This window comes from Protopterus annectens, chromosome 2.part0 (genome assembly GCF_019279795.1).
Source record: "Protopterus annectens isolate FY-2018-M chromosome 2.part0, PAN1.0, whole genome shotgun sequence".
Lineage (NCBI taxonomy): Eukaryota > Metazoa > Chordata > Ceratodontiformes > Protopteridae > Protopterus > Protopterus annectens.
In genome coordinates, this window is record NC_056728.1 from 817,165,640 (window position 1) to 817,190,639 (window position 25,000).

The 25,000-nt window shown below is 42.0% G+C and overlaps 1 protein-coding gene across 1 annotated transcript in view; it reads right to left on the reverse strand.

Annotated features, from left to right (window-relative positions):
* The window catches only part of AK3 (adenylate kinase 3), a 320,922-nt gene extending 310,105 nt beyond the window's left edge, over positions 1-10,817 (reverse strand). Inside the window, exon 1 of the mRNA XM_044061089.1 lies at positions 10,398-10,817. Coding sequence (XP_043917024.1) covers positions 10,398-10,545 — 148 coding nt within the window. The 5' untranslated portion in view covers positions 10,546-10,817. The remainder of the gene's footprint in view (positions 1-10,397) is intronic.
* Between the last annotated feature and the right edge of the window lie 14,183 nt (positions 10,818-25,000).

Here is a 25,000-nt window from a genome sequence, read left to right on the forward strand (position 1 = left end):
CTGCTTACAGAATGAAATCACATGTGATCACCTGACTCTGGTAAAGTACACACTCTGAGCTTTGTTGAGATCTGTTACAGTATTTGGAAATTATATAACAATTTCAAAAACTTCTACTCTTCCCTTCCAAGATTCTTTGTTTAAACATATACATTTTAATCAGTTATATCAGTTATAACAACACTATTGATGCATTTTTAACACAATCTACAAAAGTCAGTGTGATAGTCAAATGACAAAATTTACAAAACTCCAGTCAAATATACTGGCATATTACATATGCACTGCCCTACTCTCCCTGGCACAGATGGCAATACCTCAACATGGTCACATCTCTCCTCACCCCCCCCCCCCTTTGAAAACAAACTAGTTTTTCAAGTGACCCTGGAGAAAAGTTGCTTGAGAGAAATGGGCCTGTCTGGGAACACATCTATAACCTGTCTTGACATTCCATCCGCAGTGCCATTGCTGGCCACACTACAGTGCTGTACTGTCATGTCATATGCCTGCAACCCTACACTCCAACTTAATAACTTGGTATTTTGTTTGCTGACTCTACATAGCCATGTTAAGGGATTGTGGTCTGTAACCACAATGACATTTACATCCATACACAAAAGCCTGAAATTTCTGCAGTACCCATCCTATGGCTAGACTACAGCTGCATAACATTCCTCCCTGGGTTCGAGTCTATGACTGAGATATACAACTGGGTGCTCTTCTCCCTTGGAGGAAATCTGGCTTAGTACAGCCCCTACCCCATGGTTTGAAGCATCCAACTGCACAACTTCTTTGCTGTAATCTGGAATGGCAAACAGAGGGGGGGGGGTCCTCCCCAAGTCCCTTGAAGCTTTTGGAATGCCTGCTTGCACACTGCGGTCCGTATTACTTTATTTGGCCTGTTTTTCCTTGTTAGGTCGGTGAGTGAAACAACTATTGTACTACAATTGGGAACAAACGTTCTATAGTACCCCACTCCCCAAGAATGCCCTCACCTGCTTTTTGGTAAAAGGGTCAGGCCATGCCTAAATAGCTTCTACTTTGGCAGGTTTTGGCCTAATCTTACCACTCCCCATTCTATGTCTGAGATAGCAGACCTCTGCCATATCCACCTGACACTTGTTGGACTTAATGGTCAACCCCAACCTTAGCAGTTTGCCCAGGACCTCAGTGACATGCTGAGGCTTCATCATGTTAACACAGTACAAGTTGTGCCCCTGTCTAGCAGGTTTATCATGTAATCAACATCACTGATCTTCCTTGCCACTTCAAAAGGTTCTCCCCAAGCTGCCTGCAGCTTATTGTGCATCTAACAGGAATGAGCACTGTAACCTGCTGTCCCATAACATACGCAGACTCTAGCATTCATACCAAACATTTTTCTGCTGTTGTGCTCCTGCCAAGTTCTCTTGGGCCAAGCCCATAAACTCTCTATGCCTTTTCCTGACATTTAGGACATCTGCCATAACAGACTCCTTGTGGGATTCACATTCAGCCTCCCACTCATCGCAAATCAAATTTAAAGGCCCCCCTCACCCTAAGCTCATACGGCAGTTCAAAGGGTGAAAAGCCTGTAGATTCCTGGGGTACCTCTCTGTATGCAATCATCAGATGGGGCAAATATTTGTCGGACTCTCTCAAACTGGTCTGCAAAATGCCGTTACCATGGTCTTTAGTATAGAGTTTAACCTCTCCACAAGACCATTAGTCTACAGACAAGCCAGCAGGTCTGACATGAGACTGGCACCTCTGTCAGTTAGTATTTCTCTCGGAAATCTAACAAAGCATTTGTCACCTCTGCCTCAATGAAGGACAGAACCAACACCTCAGGGTACCTAGCAACATACTCTACCACCAGGATATACTTCTTCCCTGTGAAACTTGGAGTACTCAGAGGCCCCACAATATCCGTAGCTACCCTCTGAAATGGCTCCTCCCAAAGGCACCAAAGGAGCTTTGACCTAGTCTCCTGCCTTGCCTACCTTTTGGCACTATTCACAGGTCGTGCAGTACCCAGTTACAAACCTTGGAATCCCAGGCAAATAAAAATTTCTGCATAACACGTATCTTGGTACACTTTATGCCCATATGACCTGCAAAAGGAATGTCATGGGCTATGGCTAAAAGTGCCAGTTGGGTAGGCTCTGGGCACTACAAACTGCTGTATTACCTCACCTTCTAGCCCTCCCTCAGGGATCCACTTTCTACACAGTAACCCTTTGTTCCAATATAGAGACTCCCCTTTTCCTTGAGCATCAGATGTCTCCTTAGCTACCTTTGTCAAGCTTCATAAGGTAGGATCTGAAAGCCGAGCCCGTCTCAACTCTCTTTGTAATCTCTCCCAGCTCCTCTTCCACAGGAAGACTAGCATCTCCTGATAGCAGTGCCTCACTGTCAGCCTGAGTACTACTCACCTTTGTCCCTGCAGTCACCTTGCCCACGGGAATATCGGTACTTACCAGCAGCTGTGGCTCAGTTTCAGGCTCACTGCTACAAGGTAGCTCCCTCTGAAACAGCCACATCAGTAGCTCCAGCTTCAGATGTGGGGTGTCTGTCTGGGTCTCCCCTTAGCTACCAGACCTACATACCTCTCTACCAGCCTGACTGCATGTAAAAATATGCACACAAGGTACTTTATTATCAAAATCATTCCCTATCAAGACTTCTGCACAAATATCCTCAAACACACCTTCTTGCTTGCTTACTTTTAGACCCTCCCAGTCAATGTGAACTCTTGCCAAAGATATTTGGAAGAGGGTCCCTCCTAAAGCTCTGACTGAAGTGGACTGCCCAAGCAAGTACTGTTCTTTAACCACTGCAGGCAGGCTTCACAATGATTATGTCAAAGGTGGTCTTTCTTAGCAGTGGCCTACCTACCATCAACTAGGGCAGGATACAAACTCAGGTGATAGTTCGGTACCCTTGTTGTCTGCAGACAACTTACTACTGGCATGCTGTTATTCCCACTTGCCGAGTCCCTCACCTTTTGTTCCCCACCTTGCTTCAGTGGGCATTTGTATACTACATGCCGCCTTTGCTTACATTTTGGGGTTCATAGGTATTTACTAGGCTAACAACCACAAGGGCCTTTTTCAGCCTAGCCATGCATCACAAATCTATGACAAGTTCCGATACCCTTAGCAGCCTGGAAGATGAACCATTACAGGTTACCTGTGTCCATTAGAGACACAGGTGCCAAACCAGGGGTGATTTTCCGGTTTCCCATCCAACTGTCCAAGTTGCACTCGAATTGGGCCAGTGAGGAACTCTGCTTCACATAAATGAGCCTGTTCCATAGATGGGGTAGTCTCTGGAAATCATACCCAGATCCCCAGCAGGTCCTATTGATATCACAGGCAAGGTTTAAGTCTTTAGAAAGAGCAACTCTAGTGCTGTTTGTTTTGTGGATCTGCAGGAGAGTGAGGTCTGACAATGCCCTGTATGCCAGGTATGGATCTCCCTTCAAAAGCCTGTAGGAGACAGAATACAGGGATAGGGCCTTGAGGCAGTCTGCATAGGACATTTTACTTACGGCCTGTATTCTTTTAGTGAAGAACCTAGGTGGACGTTCCAATTGTTGGATATGCCTGGTTAGGTACATAAAAACAAGGCACTGTACTCAATGTCAGGTCTGATGAATGCCGAATAAGAGTGGAATGCCAAATAGAGTGGAACAATGACTTCCTAGGACTTGAGATGCCATACCTTTGTTTATAAGTTGCTCAACATAGAATGATTTCATCACCAGTGTAGACACATGGTCAAAGGCAAAGGCTAGACTGTGTATCCTTAAGTCCCTGACTACTGGGTCAGCTCTAAGTGGTGTGTGGTCAATATGAAATTTACCAGGGATGGATGACTTCTCAAAGGATACCATTATGCATTTCTTGGCATTTAGTTTTAGTCCATGGCTCCGATACCAGTTAGTCTGTGTTAGCCCCTCCAGGAGAACATCTGTCACTGAGATTCAATGACAACTCCCAGTTTGCAATCATCTGCACATTTAATCAGCCAGAGACCACTGCCATTTGCCCTGACTTTTGAGAAATAAATCCCAAAAAAGGAACAGCCCAAAGACGGATCCCAGAGGGACTCCACTTGTGACTGGTCTCTTTGTAGAGATGGACTTCCCCAATTCTAACTTCCTGGGTCCCATCTATAAGACAGTTGGCTATCCACTGGGTGACATGTGAGTTTGTACCTAACCTCGAGTTTGTCAGCAATGCCCCAAGTGTGGTATTGTATCAAATGCCATGGCCAGGTCAAGGTAGTTAGTGTGAATGATTTTGCAATCATCCATCGCTTTTGGTGACCTTATCAAAGAAGTCCACCAGGTTAAGTAGGCACGATCTGCCCTTGGAAGATACCAAACTAGGTTTGGTCCAGTGTCTGAAGGTTTACTACATCTCTACTGAAAATCTCCATAATTCATTCCATGGCTTTCCATACAAGCCTAGTGAGACTTACGGGTTGTAGTTTCCAGGGTCCATTGATGAACCACCTTTGTGCAGAGGGAGGACTATTCCCTTTCTCCATTCATGAAGCGTGTTTGGAAGCTACAGTTAAATAGTAATTCCAGAGGCCCTGACGGGTCATGTTTCATGCTATTTAGAAGGCATTCTGGGATATTGTCTGGGACCATTTATGCAGTGTTCTTGGTTTTAGAGAAAGCATTAAGGACCTGTTCCCTAGTGATAGTAGGGGGAATTATATTTAAAGACAATCCAAGGGAAAGCTGAGGGGGAGAGAGGGGTAAAGTTGGAGCTGAATTTATCAACCAGGTCTATTATATATGCTGGCTTAGTAAAGGTGCCTCCATTTACAATGAGCTCTACATACAATTGTGCATTGTTTTTGAGGTAGCAGACATCGCTAAAGAATGCTTTGTGGTTGTTCTTGGCCTGGGGGGGGGGGGGGAGTGGGGGCAAGCTAACCTCAAATTTGGCTTTGGTAGACTATTTATCCAGAGTTGTTTAAATTTGAATGCGTGTTTATCCTGCTGGGTGCTGCACCTCCTAATTTTTGCCATGATTTTCTTCCTCCTGATATATAGCCTATTGATTCTGTGATTCCACCAGGGTGACTTGTTTTTTGTGTTAGTTCTGAGCTTCTTCCTGATGGGTACAGCTGCTTCTATGCAGCTATTAATATGCTTGTAGATTATTTCTGTGAACAGTTAGCTTACACCAAAGTGGTATTGGATTTTACATATGGTGCACTGAACATAGAGCAGCTCAAGTGCATTGGTCTGTTTGACCAGCCTTGAAGTATATTTATTTTTGATGTAAATAGAGGCACCTCCACCTTTAGTCCCTGTCTGTGAAGTAGCTGGCCTAAATGTGTGGAAGGCATTATAACCTTGCACTGTTGGTATGCTCTCCACAGTTTTAAACTATGTCTCAGTGCCCACACAGACATCAGCATTCTCCAAGGTAAAGAGAATTTCTAGGGAGTGGAGTTTTTTTGTTTAGGCTCCTAGCACTGAGCAGCAATACCTTTATAGTTTCTTGGATTTTATTTGCTATGTCAGAAGTACTTTCAGTTTGGCACTGCCTAAAAAAGGCACTACGGCAGAAGATAATGTTTTAGCTAATATTCAAAAGCCTAGAGGGGAGAGGTGCATACCATCCTTGGCAAAGCAGCATGATCAGTTGATAATCTCCTTCCAGGCTGACGTATTTTGTATCCCCTTACAATGACACCAGAAAGCAAGTCAATTATCTTTTGTTCACACTGTGGCATCATCCTTGGAGAAGGTAAAATGCTGCTCAATGCTAGGCTCATGCCAGCCTGAGACACAAATTCTGAGAGCTCCATAAAGTCTCTCTTCTAATAGTCTAGGGAGGTGTCTCTCAGGTCATTCAGTCCCACGTGGACTATCAGAGTCATATAACAGTGGTCCAATGACCTGAGTGCATGTGTACTGTGGTGGATCCTTGCCCCCGATAAGCAACTGACCGTAACTTTCTCCTTACTCAGCCTGGTGAGCATGTCTCCAATAACTAGAATGTTGGATTGTGTGGTGGCTTGCCTTATAGGTTTAGAGGTAGAGGCTCCAGGAGATGTAGCTCTGTGTTGATGTGGGTGTTGTTTTTGAAAGAGCATATTTAAAGATGCTGAGGGTACTTGTGTCCTTTGTCTAGGAGGTCGCTGTGGTTTAGGAAGCTGTAAGTGCCTCAGCATATGTGGGTCAATATGTCTGCTTAGAATGGTGTGTGATGGGTGTAGTGTATACTACTGGCAACCTTATTGACATTAGGAATATTTTCATGAGAGCTTTGCCCATGACATTGTGTAAATACATCTCTCACATCCCATATCAGTTTGTTAGAGAATTAACTGGCTGACAGTAAACATGATGCAATTTCTACATTGCCTCAGGATGCCCATATCCACCAAACCGGTAATGGAGACAGTAGGAAAGTTTATATCCATGGCCATAGACCTTTTTATATAAATTACACAGCTGGAGTGAGAAAGTGAGAATAGTCAGTGTCAGGAGTATCTGGTGCAGTGGTTAACATTTTCGCCTTACAGCAAGAGGCTCTCCGGTTCAATTCTCGGCTGGGGTGCCTTCTGTGTTGTGTCTGCATGTCCTCCCTGGATTCATGTGCATTTCCTCTGGTTAGTCCTGTTTCCACTCACATTCCAAAGACATGCATCTGCAGCGTTTCTCCACAGGCCTCCGCTGAAAATAGGCTCTGACCAAGTTGGACTTTCCCAATCAAATGTTAAACGAATCTAAATTAACAAAAATAAACTATTGTGAAAATGAAACAATGTTTACGTTGTAGCCAGAGAGTACACACAACTGCTCAAAGGCTACTACAGTTCAATTAATATCCCACCACTGTGACACCAACATGCGATGGCCTCTCTACCACAGGCCAGTAATCAAGGAGCCTCAATCCCCACCACTGACACCAGTGAGAAACAGTCACTAAGAACAGGAATGTATTCATACAGTATTTGCAGATGCAGCTCTCTGCATCAAGCACAAAGGGAGCATGCTCCAGACCTAGACTATCTTCAGATCCCAAACAAGACTCACTTTGGAGCACTGTGTTCCAGTTGCAAGTAGCTGACACACCCACACCTGGGTATTTGATTTTCAAACACACACACTTCCTTGGGAAATGAAGGCACTGATTTACTAGCTGTATACATTCTGCTCAAACTATAAGGTAACCCCACTGCCACCAGTCAACCACTCTAAGGCTCTTACAATGATACCAAATTATACAGAGTAAAACAATATAAATGGTAGAGTGTAAGCAAAGCAGCAAGGCTTTTCGGAGTGGCCAAGATGTCACTAAAATAAGCATAAGTACTTTTAAGTTAAGCATATTCTCTGAAAGACCAGCCACAACAAAAGGTATAAAATATTTAATAAAATAGATATTTAATATCATATTTTCTAAGTACTATAAACAGAGTTTCAATCACAGACATAAAAGTAACACAGTTGGACAGATTCAAACATATACAAAAATCAATACTTTTATTTGTAGTTGTTAACCGGGAAAGTCCATTGGGCCATAGTGAGCCCTTTATCAACGGAGGCCCAGGGAGAAATACTCCCAAGTACATACAAAATATATTAGCAGTTAATACAATTATGTGGAGAAAAGCTCCCAAGTACATACAAAATATATTGGCAGTACAAATTTTAAGGCGAGGAGACAAGACTGGAGAACAGTAGAGGAAAGCTTAGAGCTTAAGAGATGGAGTTTTGAATGCAACATGGGTATATGGAAAGTTTAGGAGGGGTGGGAACAGCAGCATTCCCAGGTGGAAGAGAGACAAGAGTGGAGAAGGGACTTAAAGGCAGAAAGATTTTGCGTAGTCCGAATGTGGGGAGGAAGCGAGTTCCATTTTCATGCAAGAGAAAAGCCTAATAGAGATTGGCCAGGAGTACATAGGAGGTTTATACAGTTAGGTCCTGATTACTGATCTGAAAGAACGACCAGGAAGGTGCAAAGTGAGGCTGGAGGAAAGGGAAGGGGAGTGGGAAGGGTTGAAAATAAGTTTATGGGCAGTAGAGAGTTGAATGAGAGAGGGATGATTGGGAAGCTCTAACCAATTCAGTGCATGTAAGGAGATACAGTGGTGTGAGGAAGACTTGGAAGCCTAGTTAAGGAGGTTAGGTAGCAATTAATGCAGTAAACCAAACCAAGTTTCTGGTCCGTTTTCTTGATGTTGGCCTGAAGGTGAATGTCAAACTTTAGATGCTCATCTATAAAGACTCCGAAAAGCTTGGCGTGAGGACTATTTAACAGGGTTAACAGGGATCATGTTTTGGCTTTTTTATAGTGAAGAGTTTGTCTATTGCATAGTTCTTTAGGAGGAAAAATCACAAGTTTAGTTTTAGTTGCAGTAAGGGCTAGATGATTATGTAACATCCAGTTCTTAGCACTACTAAAGGCAGTCTGTGTTATTTGCATAAGTTTGGAGAGAGTCATATGAAGGGATGATAGAGTCATCTGCGTATTGGACAAGTTTAGCATTAGGGATGCAGTGATGGAAGTCATTAATGAAGATATTGACTAGTAACCTAGAATAGACCCTTGAGGCACTCCTGTGAGGGTGTCAAGGAAAGAAGAGCAGTTGCTCCATATAACAGCCTGTTGCCTATTTGAAAGGTAGCTGAAAAAACAACTTATAGTTAGAGGAGAGAGGTTAAGGTGCGAGAGCTTTGACAGTAATACGTTATGGGAAATGGTATCAAATGCTTTTGATAAGTCTAAGAACAGAGAGGATACAACATTACCAGAGTCTCAGGCATGGTTGAAAGATAAGAGGGCAATAAAGGTATTATGGTGGGGTCTGAAGCTGTGTTGTGTGGGGGACAGGAGATTACTTTCAAGGAGGAAGGAAAGAAGTTGACTGAATACATCTTTCAACTAAGTTAGACAGGGGAGAGTATGGCTATGGGGCAGAAGTTGGGGATGTCATTGTTGTTGCTCCCTTGTGTAAAAGGATAAATGCTTTTTTCCAAAGGAGGGGTACACAAGATTCTTAGACTGGGTGGGCTATGCCATCAGCAGCTAACTTTAGAAAGTTTGATGGAGGGTTATCAGGGGCATGGTTTTAATTTACTGAGAAGCACAGCGTTGACAGGGATAGGTTTGAGTGAGAAGGTGGGATTATTGGCAGAGGGAGGGGGTAGAAGTGGGCAGAAGAGGTTAGTGAATTCACAGGGAAAGATTTGGTGAGATTGGCTACAGAGAGTCAATGAAAAAAAAAAAAGATGACTTGACTAATCTCACTAATTTCCTGACAGCGCCAATGAAAAAAAAAAAGATGACTTGATTAATCTCACTAATTTCCTGACAGTCTAAAGAATAACTGTTCCCTAACTTAATTCAGCAAGGCAAGATTAAATGTTGAAATGCTTACTTTCCAGAATTCTTTATTTAAACACATGCATTTAATCTGTTATAATAACACTGTTTGTACAAATGCTTGTATTAAAATGTATGAAGTGTGATAGTCAAATGATACAATTATTTACAAAAACCCCAGCCAACTATGCTGGCATACGTTAGACATACACTGCCCTATTCTTCCTGGCACAGATGGCAATATCTCACACTGTCACAGGGACTAATACATACGGAGAGTTTGCATAGCTTTAAGAGAAATCTTTACATTTTTACAACTAAAAAAAAAAAAAAAAGTGCAGCATTAGGACTCTGGGGGTACAAAAGGAAAAAAGTACTGCAATCTTTTGCTTAAACACACCTACCACGTGAAGGATCCAGCCAGTGGCTTATCTGCTTATTTAGCTGTCAAATTCGTCATTCTGGGTCACGCCAACACATGGCGGCACACAAGTTTAAGCAGATTATAACATCACAGCTGCTGCAACAAGTGAACTGCCAACAGTCTTCTGGTTTGCTTTCATATGTTGCTGTTAATATGTCATACATGTGGCTATTACTGCTGCTGGAAACTGTAGTCAGTGTGTGCAACAAATAGTACTGCTACATAAACTACAACACAGCTAGTCTCTTATTGCAGCACTAACACCTCGTTTTATCAGCATTATAAACTCATCAGTGCCAATATTAGAAATAGTAAATCATTTGCAGCTTTTACCCGAAATTGTTTTAATTCAAAAAAATTGACAGTTAGCCAACATACTGATAAAAATTGACAGTTAGCCAACATACTGATATACATGCACAATTATCTCATGCTTCCTTTGGAAATGCTGAAATGTAAATGTCGGTAAACCATTTCACATACTGAGGAGGCAACTGGCGCCTTTCAATGATAACACCCAATCACAAAGTTATACTCTTGTACCCCCAAAACCACACACGCTTAAAAGAGCAGGTTTAAATAAACTTAGTGGCAGTCATTGTATTCCCATTTTCCTTATTACTCCTTACCTGACTTGTCATTGATGTTTGACCTTAGCAGGTCGCCGCTAGAAAGATGTTTTAGCCCAAAAGTTTTTACGATTCTGTCCGAGACTGTGCCTTTTCCAGACCCCGGAGGGCCCACAATTACAGCCCGCAACAATGTACGCAAGACCATAGCAAATCAGTTTTGAAAAAATATATAAAAAACTTTAAACATAATAAGGTTATCAGACACTCCAAGCAACAATTTAATCAGATGACTACAGTACTTTTTTGTACGCCTGTTTAAATTATTCGAAATGCCTATTTCATGACTTCTCACAAACGCTGCACAAAAATTTTGGAACTGCTTTCTTTTACAGCTTACAATTAATTTAAATGCAGTACTTCAAAAATCCAGACATTACTCTCCTAAGTACTTCCCTCACTCGTCACATGTTGCCGACGCAACAAAAGGCGGGCGGAAAACCCTTAAACCAATAAAAAGTTCCACTGTGAATTCTATTGGAGGCGTGTTTTGTAATGTAACTGGTACTGGTTCTAAGTTGGTGAGTGAGCGCGACATAGTATACAGTTGGAAGTCCAACAAATATAAGTTGTTTTTTTTTTAGGGGGGGGGCGGGGTCGGCAGCGGCAGCATAATAATTATAGAGTAATGTTCCAAATTATTACCTTATTGCAGTAGACAAGTTTTCTACGTTTATTTTTGCTTAGTAAGTGGACTTCTGGGGCCCCTTTTCAGTCACTCCGGAATTATATTAAAAAGAAAGGTAGTAATACATATGCAGCCAAAAGTTCAGTAACAATAGCAGATTTATTTTACTGGGCAAAAAAGAAAGAAATTGCAGTTTTTAATTATAATACTGTAAATCTCACAGTAAGTGTACTCCAATGACATGATTAACTTTAGGGAACCACCGCCTTAAGACTTCCCATATTGATTGCCAGCATAGCTCTCAACCTTCCATCTCCAACATGAGGAGCACTAGCCCTCATAATGTGGAACAAATGGGCAAATTGTGGAACACGTACGTACTAATGGCTTACTAACAACTTCAGCTAGGAAGGTAATAGGATGGTTAAAATATGCAGGTTTTATTTATAAAGATCTTTTAATGAATTAATATTATTTATTTCTATTTATCATGGATTTCACTTAAAAAAATTCCCAACACTAAATGTGTTACAGACCCATAGCCAGCCTTAGGCGGCTGCCTAGGGCGCCATTCTAGTAGGGGTGCTTTTCCAGTAATCTGAATGGTATAAGTAGATCAGGATGGGAGTAATAATTTTCCAGTAATCTGAATGGTATAAGTAGATCAGGATGGGAACAATAGGTGGTGTAGGGGGGGTGCTGTGGAGACATTTTGCCTAGGGCACCAGTTGACCAAAGGCCGTCCTTGTACAGACCCTTCCAATGTGGAACTTCGAGGAACATGAACTTTTTAAGACCCCAAATGAGGTACATTCCTCGTAATGAGGTATACTTGAGAGGCATGCAAGTCTCTCAGAAACACAGTGGACCCCTGTTTGCTGTGATATCATTTGTAATAGGCTTTCGCCCCTCCCCCACCCAAATTCTTTAAATTGTGCAAGGACAGGGCGGGGATCCTTACAAACAGTATTGCATAATACACATTTTAAAAGATGGCTTTTTACTGTAACTCACAATCTTTTAAAGTGTATGCATCTCGCTGGGTATGAGCAGCTAAATGTTATTTATAAACTTAGTATGTGTATTTAGACAAGTGGCTACGGTTATTCTGTGTTGGTATAAGCAAGCAGTTCACCCACCAGACTCCTGCCCACTCTCTATGTAGCTCTGTGTGGTCATTGCTGATACAAAGTCTGGCAACACAGTACTTGGTGGTGGTGGGTAGTTTTAAAAATAGTCACATCACTAGCCTTTAAAACTATAATAAAGGATCAGAAAGATGAACACTTTTTTTTCAGAACACAAATATTTTTAGTTACAAAATCCTGTAAAGTTCAGAATAAGGAATTTGTATGCTTAGTCTAGTTATTTATTTACTATTTTTATTATTTTTTTTATTTGCGTTTATTTACCTGGAGGTCTACTGGGCCAGACTGTGCCTATTTCAGTAGAGGCCCAGGGAGAAAAGCTCCAGAAACAAACAAACATGGTAAAGCTACAGAATCAAAACAAAATCAAACAGTAAAGCTACAGAATCAAAACAAAATCAAACAACCATGATACAGAATACTAAATTACAGACAGGTGATACAATAAAATAGTATACAAGTTATACAAATACTAGGTTACAGTGAATAAAAATAAAAGGATTTTACATATACAAGACAAACCTGAGTGCAATTGATGACATAGAATATTAGTGTATGTGTGAACATTGCAGTATTGCAGTAGAGAGGAAATGATGGAGAGTAGCAGTTAATTAGGCTAAGAGTAAGGTATAGGCTTAGAGCATTTGCTATATAGGCACCAAGATTAAATAGAAGATATAGTAGCTAAATGCTGACATATAGATAGATTTTGTGTGGCTGGATGGCACATATTAGGACTTAGTAAGTTGGAAGCACTGAGTATATAGATGAAGAGTCACAGCCATAAGTGAGATAGGGAGGAAGGGGAGAATAAGCTGGAGAATTAGGAAGGCTAAGAATATATTTTTTGGTACTTACGTATTATCGCAACCACATCCTTTACCGGGTGAGAAAGGAAATGAAAAGCCACTGAAAGAACACATGAATTCAGTGCCTAACAAAAAAGGAAAGTAAGGCATGATCAATGAAATACTACCTCGCTGCCTACTTGACAATTAGGCAACATTCATCACGACTAGAAAGTTTGAAGAGTTTTCCTCTCCCTGCCTCAAACCGTCGGGACACATTACTACTTACTAGCATACACATCCCTTTTCAAAACCAACTAACCTGTTTTCTGAGAAACACAAGGAAGTATGTGGGTACTGAAATCTGGTTGCGATAATACGTGAGTACCCAAAACCTTTTTTATTTTCATATTAGGAATGAGACACAGTGCGTCAGTGCCAGGCTGCATATGCTGCTTTCCTTGTGCCAGTACAAAGCCCTGTGCCTGAATGCTGTATGCTGTCTTTACTTATTTTAGAGATGCTTTATTTAATTTATAGAGTTAAGAATGAATTTATGTTCCCCAAAGCTGAACCTGAACACCCACATAGGAGCAATACTACCATAATGCTAATAATCCTATTTGTTAACCAGGTTGGCCCACTGGACATACATTTCCTTTTCTTTTTTTTTTTTTTTTTTTTTTTTTTTTTTTTTGTATAATTGGGAACCATACTTTGTTTTGGAAAGGGCACTCATCGTGTTTTTACAATGGCTCTGTACATGTAAGTCAAATACCTGTGTTGCTTAGTGTCCCATTGTTCCTCCTTACTTACCGGCAGTTACAAGCTGCTACTGAAATATTTTAGGGAGACAACCAGCTGTGTGTTCATACTTAGTGCCTGATTTGGACCAATTAGTAAAATGGTAGGTCCAGAAACAAGGTTTTCATTACTAAAAGGGCCTGTTTACTCATTCCTGACCGAGTATTACCTTCCGTGACAGTTGAAAATCATCGGTAAAGGATGCTACCCAGGGAGAGGAATTTTTTTCCATTCTCCCTCTTCCAGGTTCACAAGCAATGTCTCTGAAAACTAGTTCGGAGTTTACACACCCCTTCTGAGGTTTAACAGTAATCGTTTCACGAAAACATCACGAAGTAAGTAACTTTTTTTTATAGACAGTGCTGGTACATGTACATAGCTAGTGGATGTTTAGGTGTTATTTCAACAATGTCTTAAAGTGTTCAGGGTTGCCAGTAGTCCTAATTAATGGAGGGAGAGCATTCCATAGTTTGGTGATGGCGTATGAGTAGTGAATTTGACTGGCAGAAAGGTTAGGTTTTGCTACATTAAGGAGCATCTGATTGACTAATCACAGAGGTCTGACTGGGTGATACATGGTGAACAGAGAGGAAGGGCAGGACAGTTAGAAGACTTGTAGATTACCGTATGAACTGTGATTAGTTGCATGTATGTTGGGGACGTTCTAGCCAGTTTATACATGAGAGTGATACGCAGTAGTGGCAAGAGTGTATGGAGCTGGTTACAAATTTTGCAATTTTGTTGTAGCATGAATCCAATTTGGATTTAAGAAAGGATTGATTGTATGTTAGTAAGGAGAGATGCACCATAGACAGGAGCGGATTTAGGTCAACTGGTGCCCTAGGCAAAGGGGCTCCACAGCGCCCACCCACAAAACCTGGTGCCCCCCATCCTGGTCTACTTACACCAAATAAATATTGGAAAAGTGCCCCTGCTAGGGCAGTGCCCTAGGCAGTTGCCTAGTTGGCCTATGCCTAAGGCCAGCTATGACCATAGAGCAAGGATGGAAGTAGAAAGGAAGAGCCAAGGATAGTCTTGCTGCATAGGTGAGGCAGTGTTTATGCCTGTAAATACTGCCTAATTTCTGATGGGTTTTTCTGATATTGTGTTACTATGCTGGTCAAAAGTTAGGTTTTCGTCTATAATGATGCCTAGAAGTTTGGTATATAAGGGACTACTTCGATGCAAGTCTTGTTGAGTGAGTTAATGGCAAATTCATTTTAGGTTAGGGGTGTAGTTATTTGGGGAATGAATAGCATGAGTTTGGTTTTACTAGCATTTAGGGCTAAATGGTTATTATACATCCAGGTTTCAGTGGAGGTGAGGGCATTTTGGGTGAGTGTAAGTAGTTCTGAAGTGGACTTGGCCACACAAATGATGCTAGAGTCATCTGCATATTGGATGACAGTAGCTTGGGCTATACTGGTATGGAAATCATTGGTGAAAATGCTAAAAAACAGTGGACCTAGTAAGGACCCTTGTGGGACTCCAGTATTGATGTTAAGGAAAGGAGAGAAGGATTTAGTGCCATCTGGTTGCTTGTTGTCTATCTGTAATGTAGTTGGAAAACCAGTTTAGGGTAGGGGGAGATGTGCCTAAATTGGAGAGTTTGGACAGGAGAAGCAGGTGGAAGACAGTATTAAAGGCCTTGGAAAGGTCAAGTTGGGGAGAGGATGTTGTGGTGTAGTAGGTAGTTAAGTAGTTGACTATGGATACATTTTTCAAGAATTTTGGAGATGGGTGAGAGGGTGGCAATTGGTCGGAAGTTAGCTATATCATTATTGTTCCCATGTTTGTGGAGAGGGAGGATAATGCCTTTTTACAGATGATGGGAATGAAGGACTCTTGAATGGATCTGTCTAGAAGTATACTGATAGAATAGGTTATAGCATCTGCTGATATTTGGAGAAATTCCGGTGGGAAGTTTTCTGGAGCATTTTTTTTTATAGTGGAGGCAGGTATTGGTGAGAGAGAGAAATTTAGTGATATATGTGCCCCCAAACAGGTATAACTTAAAAAAATCAGTAGAGCTATGAGAGCTGTGAGTGTTGGTTTGTGGTGCTTTAACTCCATTGCTTGGACATGTAACACTGTAGCTGTCAGCATTTGTGCAGCAAATAGTGCTAGCATGTACAGAGTGAAGTGGAAGGAGTGCCAGCTGGCACTGCACCAAACAGCACAGCATGATTGCTGAATATATTCCTTCTGTATGTTTATTTCCAAAAAATGTTATATGTTCTTACTTTATTTCTCATCAATGCCTTTTTAACTCATGATTTACCTTAATCAGAACCATTCACAGTTAATTCTTCTCTATACTAATAAGTTATATTACACTACATACAACTATGGCTTTTGATTTACTTTGCAGTTATTTCTGTCTGTCTACCCATCCAGCCATCCTTTGTTGGCATAGCCCCACTAGACCAGTGGTCTCATTTTAGGGGAGACCAAAGGTGGTATTCGTACTGGCTAGGGCAAATTTGGCAAGGGCATTGACAAACTTCCCCTACTCTTTGGAGCTGATTAAGTGGCACCAGAGGGCTGCTACTGCAGTTCCAGGAATTTCAAGATGGAGGAGAGTGTGACAGAGATGGAGAGAGGAGCAAGAGAAAACTTACTGAAAGAAAGAGAAGGAATTGAAATAATTGTTACACAGGTGGAAACTGGAAAATTGGAGACACTAATGCTGGCAGATTTGATGAATCAAGCAGAGTCAAAGAAGAAGAGGAAGCATGATGAAGTGTTATGGTGGACAGAATATTACAGGAAGAAGAAACTGAGAGGCAGTGGCAGTACCAGGGGGTGGAGACTGCCAGGACATATGCCTCCCCCAGTGCATCAGTCACTGGGAACACATGAAGGTTTCTCATCACATTGCATCATTCTGTTTTCCCTCATGCAAAAATGTTCTTATAGGTTCATAGGAATGTACTAGGCTAATGGCCCTGGGACCTTTATAAGCCTAGCTATAGGATTACCCTGGCATCGTGTCACCCAACCTTAGTTCCCAGTGCCTCTGTCGAATAGAGCCACTGGAGTTATCCCTGGGGTGAATTTTCTATTTCCCATCCACTCATCAAGATTTCTCTTGAAGAGGATCAGCGAGGTGCTCTGCTTGACATGTATGGGAAGTTTATTCCAGAGCATGGGCAGTCTCTGGGTTATGGACCTATCCCTCCAGTATGTTCTGTTGATTGTGGTAATGAGGTTGAGGTCTCTGGAGCATTTGGTGCAGAAGGAGTGGGATTTCTTTAGATGTAGCATTTCTAACAGAGCTGGGTCAAACATGGCTTTGTAAGTCAAGCAGAGATCATCTCTAAGTAGGTGATATGAGACAGAGAATAGTTGGAGTTTTTTGAGTCTGTCCATATAGGACAAGTGTTTAAAGCCTAGGATCCTCTTTGTGAGGTACTTTTGCAGCCTCTCCAGTTGTTCCAGGTATCTAGTGAGGTACATGCCAAATGGGGCATTGTACTTGATGATTGGCCTAATGCGGGAAGAGTAAAGGGAGACAATGACCTCTTTCTTCCTGGGTGCAAAACCCTTGGTAATGAGATGTGCCACACAGAAGGACTTTCTGACCACAGTGGCAATTTGGTGATCAAAAGAGAGGTTGCTGTCAACTTGTGTTCCCAGATCTCTTATAACACCTTCTGTGTTCAGTGGACTACCATCAATGTAGTAATTCATGGGAACAGGGTTTTTCCCATAGGGAATGATGACACATTTTTTGGCATTGAGCTTAAGGCCATGGTTCTGACACCAGTCGTTGGTCTCAGTGAGGCCATTCTGTAGGATGTCAGCATCACTTGGGGAGTTAATAATAGCTCCCAACTTGTAAACTTGCAATTGTCTGTGAACTTTGTCAGCCAGAGTCCCTTCGTGTTGGCCTGGACTTCAGAGAAGTAGATACCAAACAGGAGAGGACCTAGGGCCGAACCCTGTGGGACTCCACTTGTGACTAGTCAGCAGGCTGACTTGGAGTCAGCTACTTTCACACTGTGGGTTCTATCTGTGAGCCAGTTTGCAACCCACCTAGTGATATAGGGGTTGATGCCTAGCTTAGTGAGTTTTTCTATGATTCCTGAGTGGGAAATGGTATCAAAGGCCTTGGCCAGATCAAGGTAGGCTGTATGAACTACCTTGCGTTCATCCACAGCTCTGGTCACTGACTCAAAGAAGTCGACCAAGTTGAGCAGGCATGATATACCCTTCACAAAACCAAACTGTGTGGGATCCAGAGTTTGGAGATTCCCTATATCCTTGTTTATTAGGTCCATGATGATGCATTCCATAGCTTTGCATATCAGACTTATCAGGCTAATGGGGAGATAGTTCCCAGGGTCTGTAGTCACTCCTCCTTTGTGGAGAGGGATGACTGTAGCAGTGCGCCATTTGGTAGGAACAAAGCCTGAGGAGAAGCTGTGATTGAACAGAGCACACAGGTGAGGTGCCAGTTCATTCAGTAATTCATGTAGAACACAGCCAGGGATATTGTCAGGTCCCATTGAAGCTGTATTCTTGGCCTTGGACAGTGCTGTTTTAACCTGTGCAGCAGTAATACTGGGTGCCTGGCAAACTACTGGTATTGTGATTGGTCCTTTGGGGGGGGGGGAAGTTGGCACTGAATCTGTTGGCCAGTATATTGGCAATATCTGTTGGCTCGGTATAGGAGGTACCATTGTGCAGTAGCTCAGAGCAAATCTGTGTATTGCTGTGGAGATTCTTTACATAACTATAGAAGGCCTCGTGGTTGTCTTTACTATCTGCTGCAATTCTGTTTTCATAGCTAGCTTTAGAGGATTTGATGAGGGATCCCAACTTTTTGTTGAGGCTGATAAGGGAGTTTTTCCAGTCTTGGGACCTCACCTTATTCCAGATCAGTTTCCTCCTTCCGTTATTGAGTTTGTTTATGGCAGGGGACCACCAGATTAGCTTCTTTTTTTTTGGAGGAGAGCATCTTGGTTCTATTGGGTATGGCAAGATCCATGCATTTGTGTACATGTTCGTACAGTGCATTGGTGTATGATTCAGCAGTCATGCAACTATTCTGCATTTGCATGGGTGCAGTGAAGTTAGCCATCTCTGTTTTTAGGAGCCCAGAGTTAGTTGGAGAAGTTTTTCATTGTGGTTACCTATGTGGGGGGGGGGGGGTAGATTTCCAAGGTGATTAGTTTGTGGTCGGATCTAACCAGGGAGGAGCTGACTATTGGTTTAGAGCAACGGATGCCCATGTTAGTAATGACCAGGTCAAGGATGTTGCTACCTCAAGTGAGGGTAAGAACGAGCTGGTCCAGGGCACTGGAATTAATGAACTCCAGGAAACGTCAGGCAAGTGTATTGGTACATGAGTAGTTTTCCCAGTTAATGGAGGGATAGTTGAAGTAGCCTAGTATGAGAGTGTTAGATTGGATCCTAATATTTTCCAGGGTGCTTAGGAACATGGAGTGCAAGTCTTGTGACATGGTTGGGGACCTATAGTAGGCTATGACGTGAATCGCTGTCTTACCCAATGTTAGCTGCACCTGAAGTATCTCTGATGTGTTATGTTGGGCTACCAGTCCTGAGGTGTGCACATCCTTTATGAATATTGAAGCACCACTGCCTTTGGAACTTCCGTCCAAGTTCTGGGGCCGAAAAGGTGTGGAATGAGTTATAGCCTGGTAGTGTAGGGGTGCTTTCTGCTGCCTTGAACCAGGTCTCTGTTAGAGCACAAATGTTGATGTTCTCCATTTTAAGGAGTGCTCCGAGCAAGTGCATTTTGAGATTTAGACTAGCACTGAGCAGCAGGACCCTCAGATTGCATCTGCAAAGGTTATGTTGCTTTACTTGCTACACTGTAACATTTTTTCAGCATTGCTTTTGCTTGTTATATCAGTGCATTCTCTTTTCCCTGAGAACTGTTCCAAGGTTACACTACTTTATGTTTCCACTCACACAGAAGCACAGTGCAGAATGACAGGGTGTTTTGAAAGGGGAGCGGAAGCCCAGCACAGGTGTTTTGAATGGCAGAAAGAATTTATGTTCTCTCGGAGTGGAGTTTGAAGACAGGGGAATTCTGAGCTTGATACGAATGAACCAAGAGAGGTGTGCGTGTGTGTGTGTGTGTGTGTGTGTGTGTGTGTGTGTGTGTGTGTGTGTGTGTGTGTGTGTGTGTGTGTGTGTGTGTGTGCTCCACTTAGTGTTATCTGTTTAAGTGACAAGTCACATAGCAGGTACATTTGTAGGTAGAAAGAATCAAACCCTGTACCCAACTAATTAAGAGGAGGGTGCTTTAATCCTGCACACCAACTGCTAGACCTCCATTGACTTTTTTTGGTAAATCACTGGGGTAATTTCATAGTTCTCATTGTTCAGAAAATGCATGACTATGCAATACTTGTACTCTTAACATTTTAAGTGAGCACACAAACAAAACCAAACTGTAGAAAAGAAAAAGCAGGCTCACGAACAAATGGAAGAAGGCTCTCACAAAAGTAATATATCTGATGAAGTTCTTATTGCAAGGATGAAATCACTTATGGAATAAATATTTTTCAACTGTCTTCTGGCTTTTGGATTTATATGAACACTATGTTTGAGTGATTACTTTTGTGAGAGCCTTCTTCCATTTGTTCGTGAACATTTTAAGTGAATAAAAGTTGTTCTGTGCTGTTAATGGATTGGTTTCTGTAGTTAAAAAATATGGGGTTTTAATCCTCCCACCTCCACTTACCTCACAAAGACACTACTCCTGGTTTACCCAGAAAAGGGGCAACTTCTCCAGTGGGTTTAAATTGTTAACAATCAGATGAAAAAAATAATATTTAAAAATTGTCCATTTTGGGGGTATTTGTCCTCCTCCCCCAATAACTTTTTTGCTTTGTCTCGAATTCTTGAGCAAAAAAATTGAGAATTATTTTGTTATGTTCCTTCTAAAATGTGTGACTTTCTAGCACACTGTTACAGACTGTGATCACTAAATAATGGCAGGCATATGAGCTTCAGATTTTGTACCCTTCAGAAAATGCTTGATAATACAAAGAAGGTTATTCTATTAACTTTCTAAATATATAAGAAAAATATTTAAAAGTTGTTTCTGATTTTTGACCTAAGAAGCTGTGAGGTCAGAGTGATGTTCCACTGTATGATTATGACATCAGCAATCTGAGATATATTTCTGGATGATTATTTATGAATTTAATGAGCCACATGATCTCAGGCAAATACCCAAGCTATACATTCATGCAATTGGCTTTAATTAATGGGTGTGTGCATGCATATGTGCATGTGTGTATGTATGTGCTTGTGGGTCAGAAGAATAAAGTATTAGCAATGTAGTGGGTAGCCATGGCCCCAAGTTACACCAATGTTTTTATGAGTGATTGAAAGAAAACCATATTACTAATAGTGAATTCTTGAGAAATACAGTACTTTACAAGTACTTTATTGATAATATTTTATTGGACCTGGAGAGGAGAAATGAATGATTTAAAAACTTTCATTGAATATATCAATAGTGTATGTGCTTATTTAAAACTCACACCATATTGTGATTTTAACAGTATTTACTTTTTAGATGTAATAGTTTATAAAAATGATAAAAAGTTAGAGAATAAAATATTTAAGAAGGAGGTGCAGAATAACACTTATTTAAGTTATCACAGCATGCACTTTAAGAGAATAAAAAATAAATATAGTTAAGGGGCAGTTGGTGAGGGTAAGGGATTTAACTGAAAATGAAAATGAATTTTTGAAAGAAGGGATCACTTTATGCCAGAAGTTGGCTGCAAGAGGATATCCTAAGAATGTTGTTAAGGATGGATTGGAAGAAGTTATGAAAAGGAGGGAGAGGACCCTACTTATAAGAACAAAAATGTTAATAAATGCATTAACAAGATCAATAAGAAAGATTTTAGAATAGGAACGGTAAAACAATTTTCTTTAGATGAAACAATTATAAAAAACATTATCAGTGGAAATTGCAATATTTTAAGTAGTTTCCTGAGGTTAAGAAAACTGTAGGAGATGGACCAATTTTTGTAAATAAAAGAGGTCAAATTGAAAAGATATGTTCCAGTCAAAGTTAGGATATGCAGGTAAAGATAAAAAAGCAACAGAAGAGGAATGTTTGAATGTATTAGTTGCAGCTATAAAAGTGTATAAAATAGATGTGATTATTAAAAAATATATATCAATGCCCTTGGTTACTTGTAACTCTAGGTATGTAGTTTATTTTGTGATTTGTTTATCCTACCCAGCACATTATGTAGGCAGGAAATCAAGGGAATTGTATCACAGAATATATGATCATGTGCTTGCTATCGAAACTGGTGATATGAACAATTCCTTAAGCAAACATTCCCCAGGATTCGGCAAGCTCTGCACGGCATGCAGGAATAGTGCAAGAGCTGCTGCAGGCAATATGGCTGCCATGTGATCCAGGAATAAGCTCCTGGGATGTGCAAGAGTGCTCCTGCACTATTCCTGCATGGACACAGCCCCTGTATGCTAAGTACCTCATTTGCTGGTAAAAAAACATGCAAATGAGATGAATTAGCAATCCAGGAAGCAGGTAGGCATCCATGCAGGAATGGTGTAGACTGCAGAAATGTATTTAGCCAGTAGCTGAATACAGTTCTGCAAACTACAAAACGGAGGCATGACTGGTCGTACAAATGCATGTATTAGAAGGGTTAGGCATACCAAAGGTCAAATATATGGCCACAGGTATGAAAATTAATTTCAAAATTATAAAAATTAACTTTTTTTTTTGTTGGCCGATTTTGGCCGTTTAAGCACAGGGCAGCGGTGCGCAAGCGGAATCGCCCGAAAATAATAAAAATGCTGGAAATAAGCTTTTAAACCAAAATCATAATTGTGCCTTAATAGTCAATGGCATGCATAACACAACAAGACCATGGAATAGTGGTTGGTAATTGGGAAGGCTGAGTGTCGGTTTTGTAACCATGCATTAGCAGTCAATCCTATGCAAATGAGGGCAATGATACTGAATCACAGATTTCTCCTCAGTGCTAGCTCGCACCCAACTGTGTAGGTGCAGTAATACCATGGTGTAAGCCTAAGAACTAGATGACTTCATAAGGGAGTGTGTCATGCATGCTGTAAGCTTACTGGAGTTCTGTGGCCCGTGTTTGCCCTTAGCTAAGCACAGCTAAGGAAGGGGGTGTGTCTGAAGCTGCCTAGCAGTATTTACATTGCCTAAAAGGGTGTGCGCGCCACACACCGGGTTTTAAACAAAAAAAAAAACACAGGAAATAGCAGCTCCGTTCACATCTGAGCACTGGGTTTGCACGGTGTGCCTCGAGACTTAAACAGGAAGGCAATGGGGAGGGAAAACAGCAGTAGGAAGGTAATCAAGGAGAACTAGCATAGCTGGTAGGTGAAATGTATCAGAACAGCCAATTACACAGGCAGCAGCCCAGCACACTACTATAAACTATACAAACACCTTTCCCTCTGTTTTTTCCCACAAACTCTACACCACCATTGTACACAAATGGGGACATTTTACCTAACAAAAGCAACAAAATGATAGGGGCTGCTTTTGCTCTCATAAATCAATATGTGGAAGAGGCTGAGGGTGGTGAGGATGTGAATGCTGATGACCAATCCACAGTGAGGAGAAGGAGAAGAGTGTACAGACCCAGGGTAACCTACAAGGGGCTACATGAGATGGAGATTGTGGAGTGCTATAGGGTGGACAGGGACCTCCTACAGCAAATTGTTGAGCTGTGCCGGCCATGCCTCAGACACAGACCCAACAGAGGGGAACCCATTCCAGTGGATACTAAGGTATGTGTAGGCTTAAGAATACTAGCCACAGGTACCTTCCAAAGGCCAACTGGTGATATCATGGAAATCTCACTGGCATCAGCATCCAGGGTACTCCACCAGTTCCTGGATGCCATGTCAGCACATGCCGGTGAGCACATATATTTCCACAACACCCATGAGGCATTGACCAGCAATATGCGTCTCTTCCACCAAATAGCAGAATACCCTGAGGTAGTGGGTGCTATAGATTGCACGCACATACACATCAAAGCACCACCTGGTGAGCGGGGTAGGGTCTACATAAACCGCAAGGGCTTCCCCTCCATCAACTACCAGGTCATGTGCGATGCCCAGGGCATTAAAATGAATGTGTGCTGGCAGCCCTGCAAGCTATCACAACTCCCACATCTGGCATATGATGCAGCTGTAACAGAGATCTGCCAATGGGGACATCCCATATGGCCACCTAGTGAGGGATGCTGGTTATGCACTGGAGCCGTGGCTGATGACACCCATCAGAAATGCACACACACCTGAACAAGAACTCCATAATGAGGCACATGCACAAACCAGAATCATAATAGAGTGTGTGTTTATGATGCTCAAGTCACGGTTCCGGTGCCTGGACATATCTGGTGGAGCCTTGCAGTACTCTCCAGCTACATGTACCAAAATTGTCATTGTATGTGCCATGCTACACAATATGATCTTGCGGAAACAGCTGCAGCATGAACAGCATGGGGCAGGGTCACACAGCCCCCCACCATTGCCAAGGCCAGCACAGGCACAGAGTGACGTGGAGTAGGAACAACCTGAGCCTGCCCCTGTAGGCAGAAGGAGGCGTGCCCAGTATGCTCAGGCTTTGGCAAAGAGGCAATGCATAGCACATAGACTGACACGCTAGGAACCCAGGGAATGACACCTCTCTCTGACTCGCACATACAGTAAAAGGGATGCCAAACATGACACTACCTGTGCTTAACCATGTATAGGGAGTGTACTATGTGCATCCGACATAGTCAGCCCTCCAGCACCATCCTCAATACTGGCAGAGCCACAAGGTAAGTCACTCTCACTATCAATTGCTGAATGGAGTAGTATGTTCTGCTACTTGTATCTATGGTATGGATGTGAGCATGCAAGGCAATCGGGTGGCTGAATGGGATGGCAGCAGATAGTAGACACCTATATGGGCAGCATGAAATCCATAACAAATACTGGTGTCAGCATAGTAGGCAGTACTAGACAAGATGACAAATCCCACTGCAGGACATGTGGTGGGCCAAATGTGTGTCCATAGGACACACATGCATATCAGTGAAGCTCACATACCTAACAACAGTCTCAGCCAGCAGGACAGATGTAGATAACCACAAAGAAAGGCTGTGCTAAGGCCTCTGATTGATGGCAATGGAGAACAGCCGCCCTCCAGACCTACACAGACAGACTACAACA